At 38.3% G+C, this 13,392-nt stretch overlaps 2 protein-coding genes across 3 annotated transcripts in view; one reads left to right on the top strand and one right to left on the bottom strand.

The window, feature by feature from the left end:
- The window catches only part of insrb (insulin receptor b), a 90,122-nt gene that overhangs the window by 52,647 nt on the left and 24,083 nt on the right, over positions 1 to 13,392 (top strand). The gene's annotated exons all lie outside the window — the stretch shown is intronic.
- The window catches only part of LOC107197052 (dynein axonemal intermediate chain 3-like), a 68,985-nt gene continuing 58,038 nt past the window's right edge, over positions 2,446 to 13,392 (bottom strand). Inside the window, exons 4-5 of one of the 2 annotated variants that reach the window (XR_002649976.2) lie at positions 11,917 to 12,142; positions 8,836 to 9,039 (exon numbers count right to left, since the gene is read on the bottom strand). Coding sequence is in view for 1 of the 2 variants with exons in the window: in XM_049465957.1 (XP_049321914.1) it covers positions 3,398 to 3,757 (360 nt within the window). In the remaining variant the exon portion in view is untranslated. Of the gene's footprint in view, positions 3,758 to 8,835; positions 9,040 to 11,916; positions 12,143 to 13,392 lie in introns of those variants that run through there. The other variant, XM_049465957.1, reaches the window with a different exon arrangement.

Raw genomic sequence — 13,392 nt, 5'->3', positions numbered from 1 at the left:
GACAAGTTTCTTATGTTGTGAGTGTGTTAAATCCATCCATTCAGTTTATTTTAAACTCAGTAACTCAGCACATTACAATGTTGTCATGTAAAAAGCATATAATATTATAGATTATAGATTAAAGATTATATTAAAGTACAGAAAAAGGCCAAAGCCACACAACACTAGCATTTAAACAATCATGATATGTAATTGTTTGTGCACATCTGTCTGTTTATAGGCTTAAACTTTATTTTATTGACAATAGTATTGAGACAAAAGTACTACTCATTGTTTCTTTTGTTGGAGTAACTGTCTCTACTGTTACAATGAGACCGTCAGCTTGATTTTGCAAGTAGAATATTACTACAATATACGCAAGTCAGGTATTGGATGATCAGCACCCCATCTCACCCCAAACTCCCCAACTCAGCCCAAAAATATTAGATGGAGCACCAGCCATCATTCCAGAGAACACTGTTCCACTGCTCCAGAGCTCAACGCCCCTCTAGTCCATGCCTGGCATGCGGTGGCAAAAATATTAATATTTATCTGGTCTTCTGTTGGCAGTACTTTTCCCCTACAGGGACTAGACAAGCTGTGTTTGTATGTATTTGCACATCTGTGTCAGCAATGGGTGCTAGTTTAAATTAGATGAATGCATTCATTTAAAGTGGTGTCCACAAACATTTGGACATTGTGTGTGTGTTTTTGTTTGTGTGTGTGTCAGTAGAGGAGCTGCATTTATAGGTTTTTATTCCTTTCTACCATCTGCTTGCTCTCTCTTTCTCTCTCTCTCCCTCCCTCCTGCTCCTGTGTGTGATGTGGTATGCAGACAGGCTGGAATTTTTTGGGCCTCCAAATGATAGACCAAACTTGTCATCCGTGGCTCATGTTACAGGAAAAAGATGGCCGCTTTGTGTGTGTGTGTGTGTGTGTGTGTGTGTGTGAGTGAGAGTGTGGAATCTATGAAGTCAGTGTGAGTGAGGGCTAATGGGTTCTTGCTTTGTGTTAGTGTGTGCTATTTAATGTTCTGTGTGTGTGTGTGTGTGTGTGTGTGTGTGATTTGACCTGTTCTTAAGAATAAGGGACAGTTCACAGCATACTTGACACACACTCTGAGATATACTCCGTTATAATAGCTCACATTCCACATCTGCTGTCTCCATTCTCCTCTCACTCTAAACATGCACTCTCTCACCCTGCGTGCACTCTCTGTCCCTTTAGTGATCCCCCGCTTTCCCTCCGTCTTTCATTTACTCCTTTATTTACATCCACTCACAGTGAGGTGTTACCTGTGTCTGTGTACTGCGAATGTACACCATATTTGATATCATGATATAATACTTATTACTAAACAATAACAATAGTATTAATAATAATAATAATTATAATAATAGTAATAATAATAACAGCAGCTGAAATATTCTGGGAAATATATTTCTGTCTGATTAAAAGTGTTCTGTGCAATGCACTGCCAACAGCACGTTAGCCCCGCCCCTTTCAAGTTATTAGAAGTGTTTCAGCCTGGACTGCTTTTTAAATAAGAAACATGATCCAGCCAATCAGAACAGAGCTAATTTACAAATCTGGGTGCCTATACACTAGAGGCTTTCTGGTCAGATTGATAATATTGAGATGATAATGAAAATGTAACTTTAATTTACGGCAGTTTGGCCCAATTTGTCTTCTGGTTTGTCAGGTTGATTATGCACAGCAATTAATGTGAAGTCGCATATTTTTTTCTGTATTATTTTGATCTGCATTAACTCCACCCCTACTATAGCCAATGCACATGCCTTCCAGACCAAAATGATCTACATGCACATGCTATATCTACTTCAAAATTTTTAAACTATTTATATTATTTCAAAATTAAGGAAAAGACCAAATAATTTAGTGTAAACATTGACTGATTTTATGACTCAGTTCCTTGTAAACATGTAAACCATGTTGTCAGCTTTGTGGAAGCATGCTAATTGCCAAGCGAATGACTCAAGAATTGCTGTTTGCAGGCATTGTTCTGTTGAATTGTCCAGAGGGTCCTACCAGCAAAGAGTTCTCTATTTAGGCTTCCTAATTTATGCAATTCATTGGCAGCAAAATTAATAGAAACCTGCAAATAAATGTTAGGAATTCAGTTATCATTTTTGTGTATCCCTAAAAAGAATTTTAATGAATTTTATTTCTTTGACCGGAAAAGAATACAGAGTAAAGTTCCCTTTAGTGAAAATATAAAAGTAAACATGTCAAAACCTGCATTGTATTTGCTACATTTCTTTGGCACAGAGTAGCAGTAAATATTAACATCATTAATGAGAACTTTTATTATCTATTACGAGACTCTTTAGTTGTCAGATACATGAAAAATATTGTTTTATCAACAGTATCCAGAACTCAAATTCTTCATATCAATATGTGTTCATCAAACAGAATAAAAATATTGAGTGTGTCCCAAAAATCTGGCACAATTTTCAGTAGATTTCAAAGAGCCCTTTATTATGAAATATTAAGATTAATGGCTAAGTAATTAAGATGGTCAGTTTTTCAATTCTTGAAAAATGAAACAAGCTTTGATCTTAAAATTGAGATGGCAATACATGGATCCTTACATGTATAAAGTAGGAAGGATTTTATGTTGCCAAGTGGAAACAAAGGTCAGTGAATGGCTGGCATAATGTCCTCCCCAGCCGTCCCTGTGTTCTAGACATAGCAATGCAGGCGTTTCTTCATAGCACATGGTTCGGAAAGAGCTGCTGACTCATCGTGGAAGCATCCGGCGGTTGAGGATCGCTCAATGGGACGTGCAGAGTATCAGCCCGCGCCATATTAGCGTGGGCAGTTAATGTTTCACATGCCTGTAGAAGCTCCCTCAGTGTGTGCTCTCATGAAGACGTCGCTGTGCTGGAGTTTGTGCTTTGTGTGTGTAAATGATTGCTGGCCCACAGTCAGACAGGGCAACACTAACACAGGGTGCTGATGAATTCTGTACGTTTACATCTTCAGTCTGACTGCTGCAGTGTCAGAGCCAGTGTTTGACTGTCTAAATATGAAGGAATACTTTGATCCCATTGTAATACTGGGAATTTTCATTAGTCTTAAGAGGCCCACTAACACAAGACATTAGGGATGCACCAAATATTTGCAACCCGAAATACATCAAATACTTTTTTCTTTATTTTGCCATTTTCACCCAAATATTTTAGGTTGCTAAGTTTTTCAGACATTTAGTGTATAGTGTAACAGGTTTGTTGAACAAAGGATTTTTAAAGTGGCTGCTTGAATGAATGAAAGCAATCATTTTTTTTTTTTTAAAGTTCAGTTGTTGGCAAATATTTCAAATCACCAAATATTTAATTTAGTTCAGTTTTGGCAAAAAATTAATTGGTGGAATTTTGTATTAGTCCACGATTGATCATTAATCAATGATTGGGACCATTCTGCCATTGCTGGTGTTTTGGCTTCCCCTCCTGTTTATCCTCCTGCACTTCAGCTTGGTGATTCCCTGTTCTGCTTCTCCCCTCACTCTCCTGGTCCTCACACTGCGAGACTGCAGGCGCGACCTGTAATTACGGCCGTGTTCTCGTGTGTGTGTGTGTGTGTGTGTGTGTGTGTGTGTGTGTGTGTGTTTGCATGCATTCAGCCAAAACGTTCTCAAATGTGGCCTCCAGAACAAAGCGGTGCTTTTAGATCCTCTGCCCTGCGCGTCCAGCTGCTGCTGAGGAGTATCGGAGGGAGGGTCCTGCCCTGATGGCGAAGCAAGGAATCTGGCACAGATCTGGGAAAGGAAGAGGAAACTCTCAGATTTTAGACGCTCTTTGTTTTATTTGTAAGCCTCCGTTGCTGTGGCAGCAAAAAAGCGCAGCAGTCTCGGGTTTGTGCCAGGAAGATTTTACCCTGCGTTTGCACTCGCTGTCCAGACAGGGTGAGATGGTGGTCAGAGATAGCACAATGCTCCACGGCCAGCAACACAAACAGCAACAATGAAACAATGTTAATCTCTGCACTGACAGCCTGAATGAAGACAGCTACAACATCTCTGACGTGATTGGACCATCACTGATTACTGAAGTTAAACTGCTTTTATTTTAACTGCACCCGTCAACCTTTTTCTCCTCGATATATTTAGAATTCTCAAAACAAATTTCAGTTCACTGTAAGTAATGGAAAGTGTTCTTAGAAAGTGTTACTGGTATCACCAAGGAAATTGAACAATTTCAAGGAAATGCTTGTAGTGTAATCATGACTTTAGCTGATGCGTAAAGATGGAAATAAGTGTAATGTGATCATGGAAATGAATTTAATGTAAAGTGAAATGCAGGTATTAGAAGTTGCAGTTATTGGAATGTGTAGCCTGATCAGTCATTGTGGCGCAGGACTGTAGGCTGTGTGTAAAGATTGTAGTGTAAATGTGGGAGATGTAAAAACATTAAATCCTGTTAGTGAATGTAGTGTAGTAAACAGTAGCATACAATAACCATGGCTTTTCATGTACCTTGGTGGAATTGGGTATACTATAATGCTCAATATGACTAATCTTTGGCTCAATTTTTTTTAGTTAAAAAAGGTTTAAGTGTATAAAATGATGACAAATATGTAGAACCTCTTCTTAGTTATATACTCACATAAATGTTTTTTACAGAACATTATTTACCTGTAATTTAAATACTTGTTAAATGTTTTGCCACTAAATCCAACTAAAGGGGGCGTGTTCTGACGGGAATGTGATGTTAATGCTTACCCTCTAGCCTCTGTCACTCAGCTTTAGGCAAATTTGGGACATATTTCTCACAACACGTATACTGCTCAGTTAAACCTGAAAGAACTCAATCTTCACTCAAAGCTAATTATTTAAACCATTGCAATTACTGATTGATTTATTCCTTTTTTCTGAATAATAATAAAAAAAACTTTCTAGCTATTGCTGGTTATTGATGAATCTCATTAAGGCCTCTTGTGCCCCCTCGGTACCCCCAAGTCTCTGATCTTAAGTCTAGCTAAAGGGGATCCCAACTGCCAGCACCTGCTCCTTCACCAGACCTCAAATCCTCCTTTTCTGCAGAGATGCTGAAGCTGCTGCTCTCAGCCATTCATTTCACTCCCCAGAGGCCGTCTGTCCACCCTGCTGTGAAAGAAAACACTCTGTCCCAGGGTTTGTAGTTCCATCAGTGCTGCATTAAGACACCCCTGCTTTAGAGCCTGTGGGTCCCCCTTCATCTGCCCCACCCTCCCCGAAACAAGCCGGGGGCTTTTCTAATTGGGCGCAAGTGTGTTTTTTTATTAAAGCTCTGCCAACCAGGCTCATCTGAGGCTACACAATGAGCCGTCCTGCTCTAAGCTGATTGGTTTAAGTGCGAAATGGTGTATGCCGGGCATGGCGGGAAATCCCACTATCCACTTTCTCAACAGAAAAACAGATGTCAAAAACTGTTTAGCGGAATTTTATCACATTTCCTTTTTATATTATACATTTTTTTTATATAGAAATCATGATCAATAGAATATACACCTATTTTGGGGTCCAAAATAAACAATTTGCATCAAATCCAAAGGCCCTTAAATAGAACTCTGATAAACCCAAACACATCAAACTTAATAATGTTTTAATAAAGGATAACGCAGCAATTGTTTAAGTGGTTCAAGTGCCTTTTTTGTATTTTATAACTTCCTTTGAAGTAAATCTATGTTTTATTTATCACTGTACTAAAATAATCAATAATTTTGAAAAATATTGATGCAGTGTACACAGTGCAACAAAGTTATGTTCCCTAGCAAACACGAGGACAACATGGAACAAACAGTACAATATAGACAACATGCAAGTGTAAACTAAAACACTACACTAAATGCAATGTAGCTGGATAAAGAAAGCACTTTGAAGTGCTGGGGATGGGTACAGTTAGTTGAAGTGGGTCTGTCTGTTCTTTGAAATGTTGTGGAGTCTAATCAGCAACTGCACACCTGAGCAGGAAGTATAACGTTTTTTAAAATCCTAACAAAGTCTTGTACTTAAGGAACCTTCCTCCATCTGCTTCATCACTGTGTGGTTTTAATTCTGAGCTTCTGCTCTGCTGCCATTTCTGTCTCAGAATACTGATCTTCTTTCTTCCACCTCTGTCTTTTCCCAACTTTATTGTAGCCTACTGATCAGAGCTTGCCCTGTGAGGACATTCCAACAAACATGCTCTATTATATATTTACTTTTCTCTCTTACTTTAAATGAAGTCAGTCAACCGAGTTACATTATGTTTGGTGCCTGAAGATTGGTTCATTTGTTTTTAAATAGGAGTTAATGTAGCTAACAAACTATGGAAGCTTAACTGTTCGACAATTAGCATGATGCTAACTGAATGGAGAAATCATTACATTAATCCCTTTCAAATACATTCTACATATTGTGTCTGACTAGAGCATTACAGACCCTCCTCTGTGTTCTCCTCCGTCTCTCTACAGTGTTTACATTTCAGTCCGCAGTACCCCACTGCCCCTCTGCCCCCACCAGCGCGTCGCCGCTCAGGTGACCGTACACAGCTCTGGTTCCTCGCTGCTGCAGGACGCCTGCGCTGCTGTTAATCTTTAACACTGTCTCTTAACCACTAGCGCAAGGCATGCTGGGAGTCAGCCGTAGTCCAGATTTTCCATTTCCTCTGTGCTAAAAACACCTGTTTTACTCCTGATTTCCTTCTGATTCTCCTGCACCTTACAACTACCTTTTAATGACGAGACTGTGACTACAGAAAGCAGCTTTAAGTTTAAAGGCAGTGCACTGTTTTAGGCCTGTCACAATAATTACATGCGATAATCAACTTATTGTTTAATATATAGATGTGACCCAAATCATTTTTGTTGACCTTTAATATGATTCATTTGTATCCGTTTCCATTCATGTTTGCATACATAAAAATAAACATATCTAATAGGTAAAACAGGTGTTTCTAAAAATAAATAAATAAATAAATAATTATGCTACAAACATTTGACGGGCAATATAAATTAAAAGGACACGGCTCTTAAAAAAAAGAATAGTTGCATTATTATGCAATGACACAGTCATTGTGGTTTAATAATATTTTGCAAACCTATCTGTAAACTGTGTGTGTATTACAGTATAATCGTATGTTGTTGTTACATTTTAAATAATAACAATGGAATTGGACTAAATGATCAGCAGAGTTCATGTTTTGACTTTCGTTTGACCTCACAATTCAGTGGTGCAGTTTTTGAACTGCAAGAATTAAAGAATTAAAGGCAGGAAAATGACTCTTAAGTATTTTCATGATTTCCTGATTTTGTTTCAAGTAATATCTGGGTAGATACAGTCAAGCAAACTCTCCCATTGGTCAGGACCTAAACAGAACTGAAGGCCCAAAGGAAATCAGACTAATGCCCGGCATAATTAGGAACTGACAGGAATCAGTCACTGTTCTGATACCAGTGGATAAGACCAACTTCATTTAGTTAAAAAGCTTCTGGATACATTACTGAACTGTGATTTTCTGTCTGCTGGAAAAGAGTAACAGCAGCTAATGTAGTCTACTAGAACAATATTATAGCTCTAATATTCTGTGTATAGCTATATGCAGCTTTAATATAAGCTTATTAATGGAGGAATAGAATAAAGTGAAGCAGTCTGCTGAGTCTAGCTGGACCGTGTGGATGTTAGGGCTGTGTATTGAATGATTAGATGGAGGAAAGCAGTAGGGGTCGTCCCGAGTGCTGCCCGCTGGCTCCTGTTTGGGCTGTGTTGCTCAGCGGGTGCAAAGAAAATGGCCTGGAAAGTTCCAGCGGACTCTCTGGTCAACAGAAAGCTGAAAGCTTCGGGCCTGCCGACGCTGCAGCCGCCGTATTCTTTCCACCTGTTGCACACTGCTGTAGAGCGGTCAGCACACAGCAGGGATGACCCACAATTTACAGATAAAGAAGTAAATGCTGGGATGATTGAGTTATCGTGCTGATAAATTATTAACAAACAACTGAATATTCCAGTATAAAACTATTCACACTGTCATTCAGACAGATAAAAAAAACTATATGAAGCACACGGGCTGATATTTGGCTGTGTTTTGTTTAATATATATATGTATATATATATACGTATGTATATATATATACATATATATATATATATATACATACGTATATATATATATATATTATTTTTTTTGCCTTTCTGGTTTTTCAAGGCAATTAGTATTAGTAACTGTTCAAGCTTTGCTGTATCACACAAAATAAAACATCTATATTTTTACCATGATTATAAATGGACGAATAGAAATGTTCCAAAATTACTTGAATAAAATTATTTAACAATTTATTAGTTATCACTGTAAAGCGTCTACATATCATTTTAATTTTTATATTATATATATTTTTATTATCTTGAAGCGGAAGTGTTTTTTTTTTTTTTTGTTTTTTTTTTTCCCCAGTGGCCTTCTGTCTGTACTCCAGCATCATGACTCATTTTTTCCACTGGACACACACACACACACACCTCTGTTGTTTGACTTTGAGCTTTTGCCATTGGTAATATTTTTCAATAATTTTGATTCTGATCTGCAGCTATGACTGAGACTGAAGTGCTGATGGGTGTTGTAGATGTGAGATGCGTACTACGTGTGAAAGTGTCCATTTATTTATCAGTGTTATTACTCTCCTCTGTGGTTTCTGTAATATGGAAAAATACAATCCCATCAATCATTAACAGAAATGTAAACAACTAGCAGTGTGCTAGTACACAGGCCAGAGAGGGAGGGACATCATGAGGAAATGTTAAAGATTTTTTGTGTTTATATGTAAATGTGTGGTTCACGCTGCTGTTTTAGTCTTTTTATTTCCTTTCAAATTATAGGTACCTGTAAAAATGCAGCCAATAAGATTCTATTAATTACTGACCCCTTATTTGCGGCTTCACCGGGTTCAAACTCACAATCCAGTGGTGTGTGTGCACACGCATGTGCGTTGGGGTGATAGCAGGTTGAAGGCAGTGCTGTAGAGGGCAGTTTACTCAATGCTGTGTGGAGAATATGAAACAGCTCCAGATCTGCAGTGCAGAGAACACTCCTGCAGACACACACACACACACACACATACAATGACTCGCTCATACACACCTTCACATACACCGATGTATCAGAATATCCATTTTGTTTCTCTTTCACAAATGGAGACTCTAGACAGTTTTAAGGCCCATATTATTGAGTTTTAGTTACTTTTTAAGAGTATGTTGTAGTATATGAACATCAGTGCTTCATACATTAAACACAAAAAATACAGCTCATTCTCCAGCCCATATATGTAAAGTAAGCTGCAAAAACAACTTGTATTGGAATTTGTTTTTGTGACATCACACCACCACAATGTCACAAAAGCAATGTATTTAAAACGGGCTGTCATTTTAGTATGTCATTTTGCTGTCATTTTTGTATGTCTTTAAAAAAATAAGACTTGGGTCTTTGTGATATCACAAAAATTACAATTTTAAATGTGTGATTTAAAAATTGAGAGCTTACTAAAATACACACCCATGCTCTTTTAACCTCTTAACATGCCCTGGCCCGCCGGCGGGCCAGAAATCCGCATGAATTATTAAAATCATATTTGCTTGTGTTTATCTGAGTAACTGTAGGGTCAATATAGACAAGCTATATACCATTTAAAAGCTTAGAATCTCAGCTTTTCAGTCATCTAGGTCATTTTATCTTTATATATTCTCAAATATTAACTATTCCAGTGTTAATATACCTTGCAGACAAGATTTTAAGAAAAAAATATAGTTATGATATGAATATTCATATTTTTCATAACGACATAGTTTACCAAAGGGGGCTAAAATATACATCGAACGAACGGGCAGGCTCTCGGGATTACGGGGATATACGCCTTTCATCTCTAAAGTGTACCGTTACTGAGTTACAGGCAAAAGAGTAAGTTTTTTTTAACTTCAGATTCATCTAATTGGAAAACCTGGAGCAGCGCTCTGAGGAGCCCCTCACCCCGCCCTCGCGGCTCAGACCGAAACACAGGCACTCACCCCGTTCAGCAGAGTGAGAGCTTCAATCCGATACCAAACTCGACCTGATACTCCTCTCCAGTCTGTAGAAATCCTCAGGAAAGCGTAAAGAGTGCTCCCAAAAAGCGGCGGATCATCTTCACTAATTAATTCGTATAAACTGAACCGTATGTCCGATCGCTACCGGTCCAAAACTTCCTTACTCATCGGAACCTTACCTAGCGACTGTGTCGTCACTCAGACCTCTCGGCCAATCAGAGGCGGAGAAATGGAGTCAGGAGCGGCGATAGGCCGAATTTAACCACTGTCGTCAGGCTCTGACCAGTCAAAGAGAGTTTTCTGCGAGATTTCACACTTCTGGCTTATTCTATGGCCCAGTAGAGAGCGTGTTAGGCCCATTTAGTGCAGGAAAGGTAGTCAGTCACGTTTTTTAAAGGCTTTTTGTCAGAATAGGCCTGTTCTTTGCTGAAAGGTTATTATTTACTGTAGGTCCAATATCTTTTAAACTATAAGACCTTTTAATTCCAAATTTTACAGGGTGAAAGTAGACCACTAATGGAACAAGTTTAAATAAAAAAATGTTTTCGACCACAAGAACTGACCAAGTTATAGGCTCTAAAACATGAATTTTAAAGTAAAATTTTGAAAAGCGCCTAGATTTTTTTGTTGTTTTTATCATATTCTGACCACTGGGGATCCATTTCAACATTTTTAAGTATTTCTAATAAAACTTCAAAGGCTTTTAAATAACAATACTTCATGATACTGTCTCTACTTTATATCCTGTTTGAGTATAAGGCCTCAAGATTTGTGTGTAAAATTCAGGCGGAAAATGGCAAAAACAGGCCTGGAGGTTAAATTAATATATAATTTATATAATTTTAATGTATGTGTACATCCGTATATATAGATTGTCCAGCCTCTTTTTATAAGGAGATAATCAAAATGCATAACACCTAATTTGTCTCTGTATTCATGACGTTATAGAGGTCAGATTACTTTAATAGCCTGTTTTTTTGTTATCTTCATTCAGTGTGGTCCCCAAGGGCACGTCTCATGCAAAAAAAAGAAGCTCGGAAAGTGCTGCTGACTTTTTACTGTGGTTTTCTTTAGAATGATATAAATTAGCCATTTCCCCCACTGATAAATGTTGTAGTTATCAAAGATCAGAAGAAATTATAATGGTAGTAGAGCCTTTGAGATATAAGAGAGATAAATAATTAGTCTAAAAAAACATGTCATTATAGAAATCAGATATGATAAGGTGAGACAGATAAACTAACAAAAGAAGAGGTCAGTAAGCAGTAGGGGGTCAGGGTTCTCATAGTTTTGATTTCCACACTTTCAGGCTTCTGTAACGAGACACAGTCTGGGAGGCTTTGTATAATACAGTTATTTGTAGTGCATTACGCTCTGTACAGGTACCACGTGAGGCAGTGCTAAATAGTGTTTGCTGAAATGAGGGCTGAAGGTGAACAGGCTCTGTCCTGCTGTGCTGCTCTATGAAGGATCAGAAAGAAGGAAAATCAATGGGCAAATAATGCCACACTAAGAACAACAGAATATCAGACTAGGTTACTAAATTACTAGATTGATTGCCGTTTCAAGGCCAAAAATTCTTTTTTTTTTTATCTTTTTTTTTTTTATCTTTTTATGATGTCACAGAGACTCAAACCACCTTGTTTTGAATACATATTTTTTGTGGTGACAAGGTTTGGTGGTTTCAACAGTCTGCAAAGGTGTCCATTTGGATGCATTTAAGCATCTAAATATTTCTTTGAGTATCATGTTTCCATATAGAACCCATAAGAATTGTTGTAAAGTAGTTTGCACACGCAGAGACCTGGCAGTGTGTGAGTCACGGTGTAGCAGCTGCGGTGTGTTAGTCTTCAGACAGGTACACACACACAGTCTCACAGGTGACTCACCTCCCTCCACAGGAAACTGTAATTCAATCACCGTCCCGCCACCCAACATCCGGGACGACCACGATGGCCCGTTTGTTCCCTGCTTACGGCTGGCTAATTAGGTTTTGTTCCTGACCACAGGCCTGCCTGCCCCTTCATTTGCCTGGTTGAAGTGATGAGTAGCGGGTTGGCGCATCAGCCTGAGGCTCTGAGTGCAGGAAGAAGGAAAGTGCAAGGTTTCAATGACCTGCAGAGAGAGAAATAAAAAGATTTTACTAACAAATGTGATCATATTGACCAGGCAGAAACCCTGCTCACAGCCAGCAAACTCTGTTAATGTGTTAGAATAGTCTATCTGTCTGTCTAGCTATTATAAGAGGAACACCAATGTCCAAAATTGTCCAGCGAGTGCAGTAGGGCAGTCTGTTTACTAGCACTGCATTGTAATAAAGTTTTTTTTTGTTTTTCCTCGACTTTCACTGAAAGTAAAGAAAATGTACACACTATTTAACCTATATATTTTTCTTTATAGTTTAGCTTGATGCTATTTGTCTGCTTCAGTCACTTGTTAGCCACATTAGCCACGTAGCTTCACTGTAAATCTAGCTGAAGTAAGCCAAAAACACGTTCATGCTTTCTGGCTGCTGCTACTCTAAATCTCATAAACCTTGTTTTGATTAGAGGACACATTTCCACTATTAGTTTCTTGTTTTATGGATTTAAAATCCAGTGTTCCGGTTTGTCAGTATGGCAGTACACTGGAGTAGATGATGTATTCCCTGCACTAGCAGCAGGATTATCAGAAGCTGGAGGGTTTTGTTTTGGATACAGAACTGAGCTCATGAATCACTGTGTGACCCTGTGTGAGTGATTAATCTTTCCGAAAACTCCGGGAATGTCAGCTTCGTTTCTGAGTAATTGTTTTTACCTTCTTGAGTTTCTGTCTTCCGTGTTTATGTTTGTGTGTCTCGAGTAGAAGACGCGTTCAGGTAGACAGTGCTGATGCACGTGAGCAGGAGTCCAGATGTGTGGATCTTTGTGTAATATCTTTACAGGGTGTGGTGAATGAAACCCATATTTACAAATATGGACAGGTATTTTATTTACTGTTCTAACCACTAGTGAACCATGTCTTTTACATTTTACACAAAATGCTATTGATGATAAAATAGTGTCGAATCTAAATTTTATCTGTGAATTCATTGATTGTGAAACATTCTGCATCTATCCCTCCACCAATATTGGAATTTAATACAGGTTTGTTGTAAGTTTTTGGGTAGAAGTTAGAGATGGGGCTGTATTAGAGTACGTTCTGTCCGAGCACGTTAAAACTGAACTTGTTAACTACAATGCAAAGCTGTGTGAATGACCGAAATTTGTTCAAAATGATGTTAATAAACAGTGAAAGAAGCATAGGCCTATTATTTAAGAAAACCATGCTCTGGGTATGACCCACAGTAAAAATGTGATTTTGTTCATTTGTGGCACGACCCGACA

This window comes from Astyanax mexicanus, chromosome 16 (genome assembly GCF_023375975.1).
Source record: "Astyanax mexicanus isolate ESR-SI-001 chromosome 16, AstMex3_surface, whole genome shotgun sequence".
In the NCBI taxonomy this organism is placed as follows: domain Eukaryota; kingdom Metazoa; phylum Chordata; class Actinopteri; order Characiformes; family Acestrorhamphidae; genus Astyanax; species Astyanax mexicanus.
The sequence above is the reverse complement of the archived record's forward strand: the minus strand, read 5'-3'. Positions and strand labels throughout refer to the sequence as shown.